At 42.2% G+C, this 15,341-nt stretch overlaps 1 protein-coding gene across 9 annotated transcripts in view; it reads left to right on the forward strand.

Annotated features, from left to right (window-relative positions):
• otofa (otoferlin a) overlaps positions 1-15,341 on the forward strand; it is a 461,762-nt gene that overhangs the window by 333,459 nt on the left and 112,962 nt on the right. For all 9 annotated transcript variants that reach the window (XM_072562753.1, XM_072562744.1, XM_072562806.1 and 6 more), the window contains exons 20-23: positions 3,684-3,784; positions 4,844-4,934; positions 8,195-8,311; positions 10,150-10,302. In XM_072562753.1, coding sequence (XP_072418854.1) covers positions 3,684-3,784; positions 4,844-4,934; positions 8,195-8,311; positions 10,150-10,302 — 462 coding nt within the window. The remainder of the gene's footprint in view (positions 1-3,683; positions 3,785-4,843; positions 4,935-8,194; positions 8,312-10,149; positions 10,303-15,341) is intronic.

Genomic DNA, 15,341 nt, shown 5'->3' on the forward strand with positions numbered 1-15,341 from the left:
TCTGCTTTGAAGCCACGACAAAGGCAATTATAGTTTTGGAAAGCAGTTTACTCTGAGGGTTTGTTGTACCATAAAGGAGTTTGAGTGTTGGACATTCGTTGTTCCGATACACAGGCTAAATACAAAATAGTTTTAATGAGCTTGTTCAGAAGTGTAATGACACACCTGTACAGTAGATGGGACTTGAATCAGGACCTTCTGGCCCAAAGGTAAGTGTACTACCACTGCACTGCGAGACCCTATATCCGATGTATATTACATATACCTCATAGTATTCGGACTGCAGTTTGTTCTCCTTAGGTCCCCAGTGCCCAGCTGTGGATTTCAGCCTTTGCTGGTCATCACAGACTGCCTGCCTTCACATTAGTGCCTCGTGTCAAAACAATGACTGCAGATGCTGGAAACCAGAGCCTAGATTAGAGTGGTGCTGGAAACGCACAGCAGTTCAGGCAGCATCCGAGGAGCAGGAAAATCAACGTTTCGGGCAAAAGCCCTTCATCAGGAATACATAGTGCGTAGTGGCCAAACAAAGAACAACATTTAATGAATTTCCACTGAATATGTTTAATATAAGGTACTAAAAGAAGAAAAAAGAAGGTCATTCTGCTATAAGGTGCGAATTTGCTGTACTGTGATTGATGAATTGGGGACACTGTTTCTAAAGCACAAACCTTGAAGCCGTGTGTTGGCTGTAACATGATTACATCACCAACACTTTAAGCACTGTTTCTAAAACACCGTTTTTCTATCATGTGGGGTTGCACAAGAATGCAACAATCACGTTATAGAAGAGCTACCTGTAGATAAAATAGGGAAATAGTAAGTTAATTTTAAAGGAATAGTATAATATTTTCAAGTACGCTGATGACACAAATCAGGTAGGATTGAGAATAGTCAGTAGGGTGTAAAGCAGATTTGAAGGAGATTTCGACAGGTTGATATCTGGTAAATACATTGAAATAAAAAAACGAAAACACTGTGGATGTTGAAAATCAGAAACAAAAACAGAAACTGCTGAAAAAGCTCAGCAGGTCTGGCAGCATCTGTGGAGAGAAATCAGTGTTAATGTTTCGGGTTGAGTGACCCTTCCTCAGTTGAGTAAGGGTAAGTGTTAGTTATGTACAAAAGGAGCTGGGTCACCAGTCCCTGAAAGCAAAGTTAAAAATCACACAACACCAGGTTATAGTCCAACAGGTTTATTTGGAAGCACTAGTTTTCAGAGCACTGCTCCTTCATCAGGTGATTGTGGAGTATAAGATCATAAGCCTTTGTGTGAGTTTTAATTTTGTACTCCCCAGTCCAAAACCAGTATCTCCAAACCTTAAAGCAGGTGCAACACCCAGTTAGAGGATCAATGTTATATTGGCCTTCCTTCCCATTTTCAAGCTGGTTCTGCAGCTCAGTGCTACACTGTGGGTTTACTGCACCTTTCATTAGAATGTCACTGTGCACACAAGATCCTTCTCACAGGGCTCCTTGCTTTCTCCCTCATTGCTCACGGTGGAATGGTCATGGTCATGTCTTGCCTTTTTACACATTTTCCTCTCAGTCAGAACTTACTGATGATCTGCCTTTTAGCACTGACACTAATCTAGTCAGCTGTCATGGTTGCCAGCAGAGCTCCATCTAGGGGTTGGGCATATTGGGATGGTACCACGCCATGTTGACCTCTGACCTGTCTATGGGCCAGCAGTGTACCCAGCAAACACATTGCACATGCTTCGACCAAATGACCGTATCTCAAAGCCGAGAGGAAAGTGAGGACTGCAGATGCTGGAGATCAGGGTCGAAATGTGTGGCACTGGAAAAGCACAGCAGCTCAGGCAGCATCCGAGAAGCAGGAATGAAGGACTTATACACGGAACATCGCCTCTCCTGCTCCTTGGATGCTGCCTGACCTGCTGTGCTTTTCCAGTGTCTCAAAGCCTAGTCAGGTCAAGGGACACCGCTTTCAGTTGTGGGATCCTGGAACAGTAAAAGTCAGTGGCAACATCTGCTATCAGTCCAGGGCCTTGGACACAGTCAGTTAGGTCACTTGGGACATCTGGGCCTGGCTTCCATCTTGTTACAGACTGGAGAATGGGCTGTGGTCAGTCCTGCAATCCCAGTGTAACCAGTCCAGGGACCAATGTTGGGGAGCCGAACAGAGATCAGTTAGATGCATGCTTGAAGCTAACACTAGGAGGTCAAAAGAAAATCTGCAGTGAGCAGAATGACCAAATTAGTGTCAACTGACATTTACAATCAGTGAATCCCACACTGGGCTGACTTGCAGGTGAGGCCTACAGTGGGCAGACTGGGAAAAGAAGCCAATCTGAAGGGTATTCACCAATGGCTGTCCTCCTGCTCTTCACAAAGTTCTCCCCAAATTTCCTACAAGCTTTTTGTTAAAAGATAACAGTAATGCCTTTAGACTGAGGCCACAGTTACTGCAGCCTTGCACATTACCATGTAGCTGAAAATGTGTTGCTGGAAAAGCGCAGCAGGTCAGGCAGCATCCAAGGAGCAGGAGAATCAACGTTTCGGGCATGAGCCCTTCTTCAGAAATGTAGGTCAATCATTTGCTTGGAGACACCATGAATGTCACAGGAAGATGAAACATACACACCATAACTTCCAAAGTTTTCAGAATGTGAGATTTAAAACTGACAGTAGAAACCAAATTCCGCCTCCCTGCCACATACACACAGAGACACACACACAGACAGACATGTACACACAGACACATAGACACAGACAGACACACAGACACAGACACACACACAGATTTTGAAAGGTCACATTAAATGCCCAACTCGCAAACTCCATGCTCCCAAACTCATAATCCCCCCACCTCACCTCCAATCCTGCACAATCCTCCATGTCAATTCAATGCCCTACTCATCCCCAATGGCTCCACATACCATCCTGTGCTAACTCCTGCCACTTCTCTGTCAAAGTACACATTCCATATGGAATTGATGAACCATACAGTAAAGGTGACACTGCTTTAAAAAACACCCATTTATAATCACCTTTCAGAAACAGCTGTTGCTCCAATTCAGGAAATGTCAATGAAGCAGATCTCCAAAGTATCAATCACAGAAGCTGGAAGCACATGACATCACTCTCTAATAAAACAAAGAACAGGAAATCTGAAACAAAAACAGAATTTTCTGGAGAAACTCACCAGGTCTGGCAGCAGAGTTAATGTTTTGGGTCCTGTTTTGATGAAAGATCACTGGACCCAGAATGTTGATTGCATTTTCTTTCCACAGATGTTGCTAGACTTGCTGAGTTTCTCAACAGTTTTCACATTTCCTAATTAACCTGTGCAGTGATGTTATTATAAAGCCCTGGAGTAGGTGGGTATTAAACCCAAGCTAAAAAAAAATTCCCAACTCCAATGACCCATCCCAAAGACAAACATCTGCCCCATTGTATTCCCATATAATTAATGTTATATCCACTATAGGTGTCGTAAAAGAATGCCATCTAGCCACCCCGGTTTTGTGTGGTGTTTTTTCAAGGGTAATTGATACATTAAAACATTCTTAAGAATTTTTTCAACCATGAAGTTGTTCCTATATAGGAGTTAGTCACCAATGAAGTGTTGTATTTTGATAGAGTTAGCATTGTACTGCTTGTCTTGTTCTCTGTTACTGCTGCTGTATTAATTGATATACTCCAATTCCTGCCAATAGGAGGAAGGCCTCAATGATGTTCAGGAGATCCTGAAGACAGAGAAACCCCACCCAGAGCGTCGGCTCCGAGGTGTCCTGGAGGAATTGAGCAGTGGCTGCATGTGGGTACAGATGGAGACGAATAAGAACCTAAGGAATAGTAGCAGGAGCAGACGATGTTGTCCCTCAAGCCTGCTTCGCCATTCAATCAGATCAGGGCTGCTCTTTGTGTCCACTCTGCTTCACTTATCGCCCCGCTCACCATAATTCTCAATTCCTTTACTGCTCAAAATCTATCAATTGCCTTAAAAACTTTAATGGGGAAGCCTCAATTGCATCACTGAGCAGGGAATTCCACATATTCACAATCCTCTGGGTGAACAAGTTCCTTCTTAATTCAGTCGTAAACCTGCTTCCCCTTACTTTGATGTTCCCTGGTGCCACTTCCACGCACTACAGATTAGTTTAATAAACAATAATATTCATTGCTATAAAGATAGCTTTGCCTCTTTGTCAGTTTGGTCAATCTACCAATTCTGAATTCTTCTAAGATTTATCAGCAATAACAAAACTACTTGGTAAAATATTGAAGTTTTAGCAGTTTAATTTTGAAAATCTTTCAACCACCATCTGAAATAAGCAACATACTGAAATGTCTGTTCCAATTATAATTTAATTGCTCTTTGTTCCAATTATAATTTAAATTCTGTTTTATTTTTCAGCATTGTCTATGTTCATCCCAGGGTTATATTGTATTGAAAAGTCAGTATTCCTCATTATCCGTACACCTTCATGTTAATCTGACTCAGCTGGTGGGGACAGAAGGCTTGGGTTTAGGTCAAGATCAGCATCAAGGGGTTAGTGCATTGTCACAGGTTTTGACCTTCTCTTGAAGTGTTAACCTGAGGTCAGGCTTCCTTGCTGCTGATGAATCCGACAGACCCCATGCCCCTGTTGGAGGGAGAGTGAGCAGTTTTCTTTGTATCCTGCGGAATACCTTCCTCCAGGAGATTAGTGCTGTTTATGGAATCATGAAGTGCTTTGAGCCACTGCTGATGCCTGATAGTGTGTATTATAAATGAGATTGACAGTGGATAATGTAACTTCATTGTTTATTGTTCATCCAAACCACTTGAAGAGAAATCCACTCTGTATCTGAACATTTTCTGTTCTCCCTATAGCCGTTTTGTGTCACTGGCAAATAAGGATCAGAGTGCAGCAGGAAAGACAAAACTGGACAGGGAGAGGCTTAAATCCTGCATCAGAGAAATGGTATGTTCAATCTGCCTAATGTATTACTAACCATTTATAACAAGGTACCTTAATGGGAAACTAAAGACATATATTTTTTTTAAAAAAAGATTGCTTGAGATCCTCACGCAGTTTAATTAGATAATTCTGTTCAGAAACGGGGTCAGACTCAAGACCTGAATGCTTGGGAAACAAGACCAAGATTCTGTCAAGATGTCACAACTCCAACACATTAATCTTTTCATGGTTCTGACCAGTTCTGCAGTTGCAGTGTTTGTTAACATTATTCGGAGATTTTTACCTGATGAAGGAACAACGTTCCAAAAGCTTGTGACTTCAAGTGAACCTGTTGGACTATAACCTGGTGTTGTGTGACTTCTGAGGTTTTCAGCATTTAGGTTTTTATGTTCATTTTATTCCGATTCTCACCTGAAACCAGCTGATTAAATGTAGCTGGGGCCAACTCATGCATTGTGAGAAATCCTGTGAATGTCTGTGATTTGCTGCTTATTTGTGGAACAGGCTTGGCTGGCACGGTGGCTCAGTGGTTAGCACTGCAGCCTCACAGCACCAGAGACCCCGGTTCAATCCCAGCCTTGGCAACTGTCTGTGTGGAGTTTACACTTCCTCCCAGTGTCTGTATGGGTTTCCTCCAGGTGCTCTGGTTTCCTCCCACAGTCCAAAGATGTGCAGGTCAGGTGGATTGGCCATGCTAAATTGCTAGGAGAAAGTGAGAACTGCAGATGCTGGAGTATCAGAGCTGAAAAATGTGTCGCTGGAAAAGCGCAGCAGGTCAGGCAGCATCCGAGGAGCAGGAGAATCGACGTTTCGGGCATAAGCCCTTCTTCAGGAATGAGGAGGGTGTGCCAAGCAGGGTAAGATAAAAGGTAGGGAGGAGGGACTTTGGGGAGGGGCGTTGGGGATGCGATAGGTGGAAGGAGGTTAAGGTGAGGGTGATAGGCCGGAGAGGGGGTTGGGGCGGAGAGGTCGGGAAGAAGATTGCAGGTCAAGAAGGCGGTGCTGAGTCTGAGGGTTGGGACTGATATAAGGTGGGGGGAGGGGAAATGAGGAAGCTGGAGCAATCTGCATTCATCCCTTGTGGTTGGAGGGTTCCTAGGCGGAAGATGAGGCGCTTTTCCTCCAGGTGTCCTGTTGCCATGGTCTGGCAATGGAGGAGGCCAGTCCATCTTCCGCAGCTACACTGGCACCACCCCTTTTCCTCCGCTACATCGATGACTGTATCGGCGCTACCTCATGCTCCCACGAGGAGGTTGAACAGTTCATCCACTTTACTAACACCTTCCACCCCGACCTCAAATTTACCTGGACCGTCTCAGACTCCTCCCTTCCCTTCCTAGACCTCTCCATTTCTATATCGAGCCACCGACTCAACACGGACATTTACTATAAACCGACCAACTCCCACAGCTACCTAGATTACACCTCTTCCCACCCTGCCCCCTGTAAAAACGCCATCCCATATTCCCAACTCCTTTGCCTCCACCACATCTGCTTCCAGGAGGATCAATTCCAATACCGAACAACCCAGATGGCCTCCATCTTCAAAGACGGCAATTTCCCCTCAGACGTGGTTGACGATGCTCTCCACCACATCTCCTCCACTTCCCGCTCCTCCGCCCTTGAACCCTGCCCCTCCAATCACCATCAGGACAGAACCCCACTGGTCCTCACCTACCACCCCACCAACCTCCAGATACATTGTAACATCCTTCATCATTTCCGCCACCTCCAAACGGACCCCACCACCAAGGATATATTTCCCTCCCCTCCCCCATCAGCATTCCGGAAAGACCACTCCCTCCGCGACTCCCTTGTCAGGTCCACACTGCCCACCAACCCAACCTCCACTCCCGGCACCTTCCCCTGCAACCGCAAGAAATGCAAAACTTGCGCCCACACCTCCCCCCCTCACTTCCCTCCAAGACCCCAAGGGATCCTTCCATATCCGCCACAAATTCACCTGCAACTCCACACACATCATTTACTGCATCTGCTGCACCCGATGTGGTCTTCTCTACATTGGGGAGACAGGCCGCCTACTTGCGGAACGTTTCAGGGAACCCCTCTGGGACACCTGCACCAACCAACCCAACCACCCCGTGGCTGAACACTTTAACTGCCCCTCCCACTCTGCCAAGGAAATGCAGGTCCTTGGCCTCCTCCATCGCCAGACCATGGCAACACGATGCCTGGAGGAAGAGCGCCTCATCTTCCGCCTAGGAACCCTCCAACCACAAGGGATGAATGCAGATTTCTCCATCTTCCTCATTTCCCCTCCCCCGACATTTTCTCAGTCCCAACCCTCGGACTCAGCACCACCTTCTTGACCCGCAATCTTCTTCCCGACCTCTCCGCCCCCACCCCCACTCCGGCCTATCACCCTCACCATAACCTCCTTCCACCTATCGCATTCCCAACGCCCCTCCCCCAAGTCCCTCCTCCCTACCTTTTACCTTAGCCCGCTTGGCACACCTTCCTCATTACTGAAGAAGGGCTTATGCCCGAAACATCGATTCTCCTGCTCCTTGGATGCTGCCTGACCTGCTGCGCTTTTCCAGCAACACATTTTTCATGCTAAATTGCCCATAGTGTTATGGTGCGTTAGTCAGAGGGAACTGGGTCTGGGTGCGTTACTCTTCTGAGGGTTGGTATGGACTTGTTGGGCCAAAGGACTTGTTTCTACACTGTAGGTAATCTAATCTAATCTGTTTTTATAATCCAAATACACCAATTTTGCAGAGTCACTTCTTAAGGCAGTTGCTGAGTATATCGAAGCAAAGCAAATCATTTGTGATAAAAATCATAATGTTATCTGCAGTCAATAAATTTAGCATTTATGATTTTTCTTCATATCTCCTACTGACTATCGTGCCCAGCCCCATGTTGCAGTTTGAAATCATTTAAAATTTTGCTGTCCATTCTCTGTTAAAATTCACATCAGACACGAGTTCAGATGGCAGTACCACTTACAATTAGCTTCCACCAAGTCTATTTTTCACATTTTTTCAGAGAAACCTGTTAAATTGTACCGCAGATGCTTTGTCAAATAACTAATACTGCTATTCATGAATAAGAATGGTTAATAGCTATCACTGTGGAAATATTTCACTGAAATTTTGAAAGTTTATATCCAGGGACAGGAATAAAAGTAAGAAACAATATGGAATTGAAATGATTAAACTTCTTTCTGGAGACAAAATAACGTTAAAAGATCTCTTGCAATCTTTATGCTAAATGGCTGCGTATCCATCAAACTACAGGAGAACATGGCACAGCAAGCAAAGACCATGAGAACCCAGGTAAAGAAGACCACACTGAAGGACAAATTTAAACAGGTCCATGTGTTTCTTCATAAACTCCGCTTTATGGCTGAGGAGGTAAGAGATTTAGCTACAAACATGATGTACAAAATATTAACTACTTTGCATGGACTATGTAGCAATACAATTGAATTGCATATAGAACATAGAACATTACAGCGCAGTACAGGCCCTTTGGCCCTCGATGTTGCGCCGACCTGTCATACCAATCTGAAGCCCATCTAACCTACACTATTCCATGTATGTCCATATGCTTGTCCAATGACGACTTAAATGTACTTAAAGTTGGCGAATCTACCACCATTGCAGGCAAAGCATTCCATACCCTTACTACTCTCTGAGTAAAGAAACTACCTCTGACATCTGTCCTATATCCATCACTTCACAATTTAAAGCTATGCCCCCTCGTGCTCGCCGTCACCATTCTTGGAAAAAGGCTCTCCCTGTCCACCCTATCTAACCCTCTGATCATCTTATATGTCTCTATTAAGTCACCTCTCAACCTTCTTCTCTCCAACGAAAACAGCCTCAAGTCCCTCAGCCTTTCCTCGTAAGACCTTCCCTCCATACCAGGCAACATCCTAGTAAATCTCCTCTGCACCCTTTCCAAAGCTTCCACATCCTTCTTATAATGCGGTGACCAGAACTGCACACAATACTCCAAGTGTGGCCGCACTAGAGTTTTGCACAGCTGCAGCATAACCTCATGGTTCTGGAACTCGATCCCTCTATTAATAAAAGCTAAAACACTGTATGTCTTCTTAACAACCCTGTTGACCTGGGTGGCAACTTTCAAGGATCTGTGAACCTGGACACCGAGATCTCTCTGCTCATCTACACTACCAAGAATCTTACCATTAGCCCAGTACTTCGCATTCCGGTAACTCTGACAAAGTGAATCACCTCACATTTGTCCACATTAAACTCCATTTGCCACCTCTCAGCCCAGCTCTGCAGCTTATCTATGTCTCTCTGTAACCTATACCATCCTTCGTCACTATCCACAACTCCACCGACCTTAGTGTCATCTGCAAATTCACTAACCCACCCTTCTACGCCCTCATCCTGGTCGTTTATAAAAATGACGAACAGCAGTGGACCCAACACCGAACTTTGTGGTACACCGCTAGTAACTGGACTCCAGGATGAACATTTCCCATCAACCACCACCCTCTGTCTTCTTTCAGCAAGCCAATTACTGATCCAAACTGCTATATCTCCCACAATCCCATTCCTCTGCATTTTATACAATAGCCTACTGTGGGGAACCTTATCGAACACCTTGCTGAAATCCATATACACCACATCAATCAGTTTACTCTCATCTATCTGTCTGGTCAAAAGTTAATTCTGAATAATTTTGTTAAAGAATAACTAGAGAAAATAAGTGTAAAAATGAGATTTTCAGAGTTTTTCACTATTTCCTGTTTTATTTTTGAATTTCCAGAATCTGTAGAGTTTCATCTTTGTAGTATTTAATTATCTCTGTAGTATTTAATTATCTCTGTAGTATTTAAGTATCTCTGTAGTATTTAAGTACCTCTGTAGTATTTAAGTATCTCTGTAGTATTTAAGTATCTCTGCTCATTTCAGGTAACTCAGTATTCTCTCCTCTCAGGGGTGAACCTTACCATTCTCCTTTCACTGATGTATTTGCAGAATAATTCATAGTCTCTCTCATACATCCTCACTGCACTCCATCTTCTCTTCACCCGTCCTTATTTTCTCCTAAAGCGATGTTTGTATTTTACAAATTATAACAGTAGGCCCCCTTCTTCAATTTTCATTTTGTTTTGAATGCACTGGCCCAGGCGTCCTAACCCTCACCTCTCCATCATTATTTTGGAAGTAGCTTCTTTCAATGCTTTTATTAATCCAGTGAATTGATTTTGCAGCCTCAGCACAGCATCCCTGAAATATTCATCTGGATGATGAGCAACAACAAACGGATTGCATATGCTCGAATTCCATCCAAGGATATTCTTTATTCCATAGTGGATGAAGAAACAGGCAAAGACTGTGGCAAAGTTAAGACTGTCTTTCTCAAGGTAATGTCATCCCACTTGGAGACTCTAAACAGCTGTTATTCTAAAGCAAGGATTATCGGGAGGATTCAAATTCCTGGAGCCCAAAGAGTTAATGCTCTTTAGAAACAGGAAGCCCACCTGGGAGATTTTGACCAATAATAAAAAGGATTAGCCCCCATTCCCATTCTATTACCGACATTGATCTAAGTTTGCAAAGGCCTAAGGGATTCCGTTTGATGGTTGGGGTGAGCCCAAGGGGAACAGGAGCTCAGATTTAACCTTGTGGAACCTGGAGGAGCACTCAGCACAACAGGCAGATCAGGTTAAAAAACACCCCCTCTATGATCACAAGCACAGCAATAGGACGTCGTGATCTTCAATTCAGAAAGATGCAATAGGATTACAAACTCAGCAGCAATGCAGTACAATAGTTATGCAGCAGTAATGCTGTACGATAGTTACCCAGCAGTAATGCAGTACAATAGTTACACAGCAGTAATGCAGTATGATTGTTATGGAGCAGCAATGCAGTACGATAGTTACACAGCAGTAATGCAGTACAATAGTTATGTAGCAGTAATGCTGTATGATAGTTATGCAGCAGTAATGCAGTACGATAGCTATGCAGCAGTAATGCAATATGATAGTTATGTAGCAGTAATGCAGAATGATAGTTATGCAGCAGTAATACAGTACGATAGTTATGCAGCAGTAATGCAGTATGATAGTTATGTAGCAGTAATGCAGTACGATAGTTATGCAGCAGTAATGCTGTACGATAGTTACGCAGCAGTAATGCAATACAATAATTACACAGAAGTAATGCAGTATGATTGTTATGGAGCAGTAATGCAGTACGATAGTTATGCAGCAGTGATGCAGTACAATAGTTACGTAGCAGTAATGCTGTATGATAGTTATGCAGCAGTAATACAGTGCAATAGTTATGCAGCAGTAATGCTGTATGATAGTTATGTAGCAGTAATGCAGTACGATAGTTATGTAGCAGTAATGCTGTATGATAGTTATGCAGCAGTAATGCTGTATGATAGTTATGTAGCAGTAATGCAGTACGATAGTTATGCAGCAGTAATGCTATACGATAGTTATGTAGCAGTAATGGTGTATGATAGTTATGTAGCAGTAATGCAGTACGATAGTTATGCAGCAGTAATGCAGTACGATAGTTATGTAGCAGTAATGCAGGACGATAGTTATGCAGCAGTAATGCAGTACGATAGTTATGCAGCAGTAATGCTGTATGATAGTTATGTAGCAGTAATGCAGTACGATAGTTATGCAGCAGTAATGCTATACGATAGTTATGCAGCACTAATGCTGTATGATAGTTATGTAGCAGTAATGCAGTACGATAGTTATGTAGCAGTAATGCTGTACGATAGTTATGCAGCAGTAATGGTGTATGATAGTTATGTAGCAGTAATGCAGTACGATAGTTATGCAGCAGTAATGCTGTACGATAGTTATGCAGCAGTAATGCAGTATGATAGTTATGCAGCAGTAATGCTGTACGATAGTTATGTAGCAGTAATGGTGTATGATAGTTATGCAGCAGTAATGGTGTACGATAGTTATGCAGCAGTAATGCAGTACGATAGTTATGTAGCAGTAATGCAGTACGATAGTTATGCAGCAGTAATGCAGTACGATAGTTATGTAGCAGTAATACAGTACGATAGTTATGTAGCAATAATGCTGTATGATAGTTATGTAGCAGTAATGCTGAACGATAGTTATGTAGCAGTAATGCAGTACGATAGTTATGCAGCAGTAATGCAGTACGATAGTTATGCAGCAGTAATACAGTACGATAGTTATGTAGCAGTAATGCTGAACGACAGTTATGTAGCAGTAATGCAGTACGATACTTATGCAGCAGTAATACAGTACAATAGTTATGCAGCAGTAATGCTGTATGATAGTTATGTAGCAGTAATGCAGTACGATAGTTATGCAGCAGTAATACAGTGCAATAGTTATGCAGCAGTAATGCTGTATGATAGTTATGCAACAGTAATGCAGTACCATAGTTATGTAGCAGTAATGCTGTATGATAGTTATGCAGCAGTAATGCTGTATGATAGTTATGCAACAGTAATGCAGTACCATAGTTATGTAGCAGTAATGCTGTATGATAGTTATGCAACAGTAATGCAGTACGATAGTTATGTAGCAGTAATGCTGTATGATAGTTATGTAGCAGTAATGCAGTATGATAGTTATATAGCAGGAAGACAGTACAATAGTTATGCAGCAGTAATGCAGTATGATAGTTATGTAGCAGTAATGCAGTACGACAGTTATGCAGCAGTAACACAGTACAATCGTGCTGCAGCAGTAATGCTGTATGATAGTTATGTATCAGTAATGCAGTACGATAGTTATGCAGCAGTAATTCAGTGCAATAGTTATGCAGCAGCAATGCTGTATGATAGTTATGCAGCAGTAATGCAGTACGATAGTTATGTAGCTGTAATGCAGTATGATGGTTATGCAGCAGTAATACAGGACGATAGTTATGGAGCAGTAATGCAGTACAATAGTTATGCAGCAGTAATGCAGTATGATAGTTATGTAGCAGTAATGCAGTACGATAGTTATGCAGCAGTAATGCAATACAATAGTTACACAGAAGTAATGCAGTATGATTGTTATGGAGCAGTAATGCAGTACGATACTTACGCAGCAGTGATGCATTACTATAGTTACGTAGCAGTAATGCTGTATGATAGTTATGCAGCAGTAATGCAGTACGACAGTTATGTAGCAGTAATGCAGTACGATAGTTATGCAGCAGTAATGCTGTATGACAGTTATGCAGCAGTAATGCTGTATGACAGTTATGTAGCAGTAATGCTGTATGATAGTTATGTAGCAGTAATACAGTACGATAGTTATGCAGCAGTAATGCTGTACGATAGTTATGCAGCAGTAATGCAGTATGATAGTTATGCAGCAGTAATGCAGTACAATAGTTATGTAGCAGTAATGCAGTACGATAGTTATGCAGCAGTAATGCAGTATGATAGTTATGTAGCAGTGATGCTGTACGATAGTTATGCAGCAGTGATGCTGAATGATAGTTATGCAGCAGTAATACAGTACGTGAGTTATGCAGCAGTAATGCAGTACGATAGTTATGTAGCAGTAATGCTGTACGATAGTTATGTAGCAGTAATACAGTACGTGAGTTATGCAGCAGTAATGCAGTACGATAGTTATGTAGCAGTAATGCAGTACGATAGTTATGCAGCAGTAATGCTGTACGATAGTTATGTAGCAGTAATACAGTACGATAGTTATGTAGCAGTAATGCTGTACGATAGTTATGCAGCAGTAATGCTGTATGATAGTTATGTCGCAGTAATGCAGTACGATAGTTATGTAGCAGTAATGCTATACGATAGTTATGTAGCAGTAATGCTGAACGATAGTTATGTAGCAGTAATGCAGTATGATAGTTATGCAGCAGTGATGCTGTACGATAGTTATGCAGCAGTGATGCTGTATGATAGTTATGCAGCAGTAATACAGTACATGAGTTATGCAGCAGTAATGCAGTACGATAGTTATGTAGCAGTAATGCTGTACGATAGTTATGTAGCAGTAATACAGTACGTGAGTTATGCAGCAGTAATGCAGTATGATAGTTATGTAGCAGTAATGCAGTCCGATAGTTATGCAGCAATAATGCTGTACGATAGTTATGTAGCAGTAATGCACTACGATAGTTATGCAGCAGTAATGCTGTACGATAGTTATGCAGCAGTAATGCTGTATGATAGTTATGTAGCAGTAATACAGTACGATAGTTATGTAGCAGTAATGCTGAACGATAGTTATGTAGCAGTAATGCAGTACGATAGTTATGCAGCAGTAATGCTGTATGATAGTTATGTAGCAGTAATGCTGTACGATAGTTATGTAGCAGTAATGCTGTATGATAGTTATGTAGCAGTAATGCAGTACGATAGTTATATAGCAGTAATACAGTACAATAGTTATGCAGCAGTAATGCTGTACGATAGTTATATAGCAGTAATACAGTACAATAGTTATGCAGCAGTAATGCTGTATGATAGTTATGTAGCAGTAATGGTGTATGATAGTTATGTAGCAGTAATGCAGTACGATAGTTATGCAGCAGTAACACAGTACAATAGTTCTGCAGCAGTAATGCTGTATGATAGTTATGTAGCAGTAATGCAGTACGATAGTTATGCAGCAGTAATGCTGTACGATAGTTATGCAGCAGTATTGCTGTACGATAGTTATGCAGCAGTAATGCAGTACGATAGTTATGCAGCAGTAACACAGTACAATAGTTCTGCAGCAGTAATGCTGTATGATAGTTATGTAGCAGTAATACAGTACGATAGTTATGCAGCAGTAATTTAGTGCAATAGTTATGCAGCAGCAATGCTGTATGATAGTTATGCAGCAGTAATGCAGTACGATAGTTATGTAGCAGTAATGCTGTACGATAGTTATGCAGCAGTAATGGTGTACGATAGTTATGCAGCAGTAATGCAGTTCGATAGTTACGTAGCAGTAATGCTGTACGATAGTTATGCAGCAGTAATGCTGTACGATAGTTATGTAGCAGTAATGCAGTACGATAGTTATATAGCAGTAATACAGTACAATAGTTATGCAGCAGTAATGCTGTACGATAGTTATATAGCAGTAATACAGTACAATAGTTATGCAGCAGTAATGCTGTATGATAGTTATGTAGCAGTAATGCAGTACGATAGTTATGCAGCAGTAATGCAGTACGATAGTTATGCAGCAGTAACACAGTACAATAGTTCTGCAGCAGTAATGCTGTATGATAGTTATGTAGCAGAAATGCAGTACGATAGTTATGCAGCAGTAATGCAGTACGATAGTTATGCAGCAGTAACACAGTACAATAGTTCTGCAGCAGTAATGCTGTATGATAGTTATGTAGCAGTAATACAGTACGATAATTATGCAGCAGTAATTTAGTGCAATAGTTATGCAGCAGCAATGCTGTATGATAGTTATGCAGCAGT

This window comes from Chiloscyllium punctatum, chromosome 3 (genome assembly GCF_047496795.1).
Source record: "Chiloscyllium punctatum isolate Juve2018m chromosome 3, sChiPun1.3, whole genome shotgun sequence".
Classification (NCBI taxonomy): Eukaryota; Metazoa; Chordata; class Chondrichthyes; order Orectolobiformes; family Hemiscylliidae; genus Chiloscyllium; species Chiloscyllium punctatum.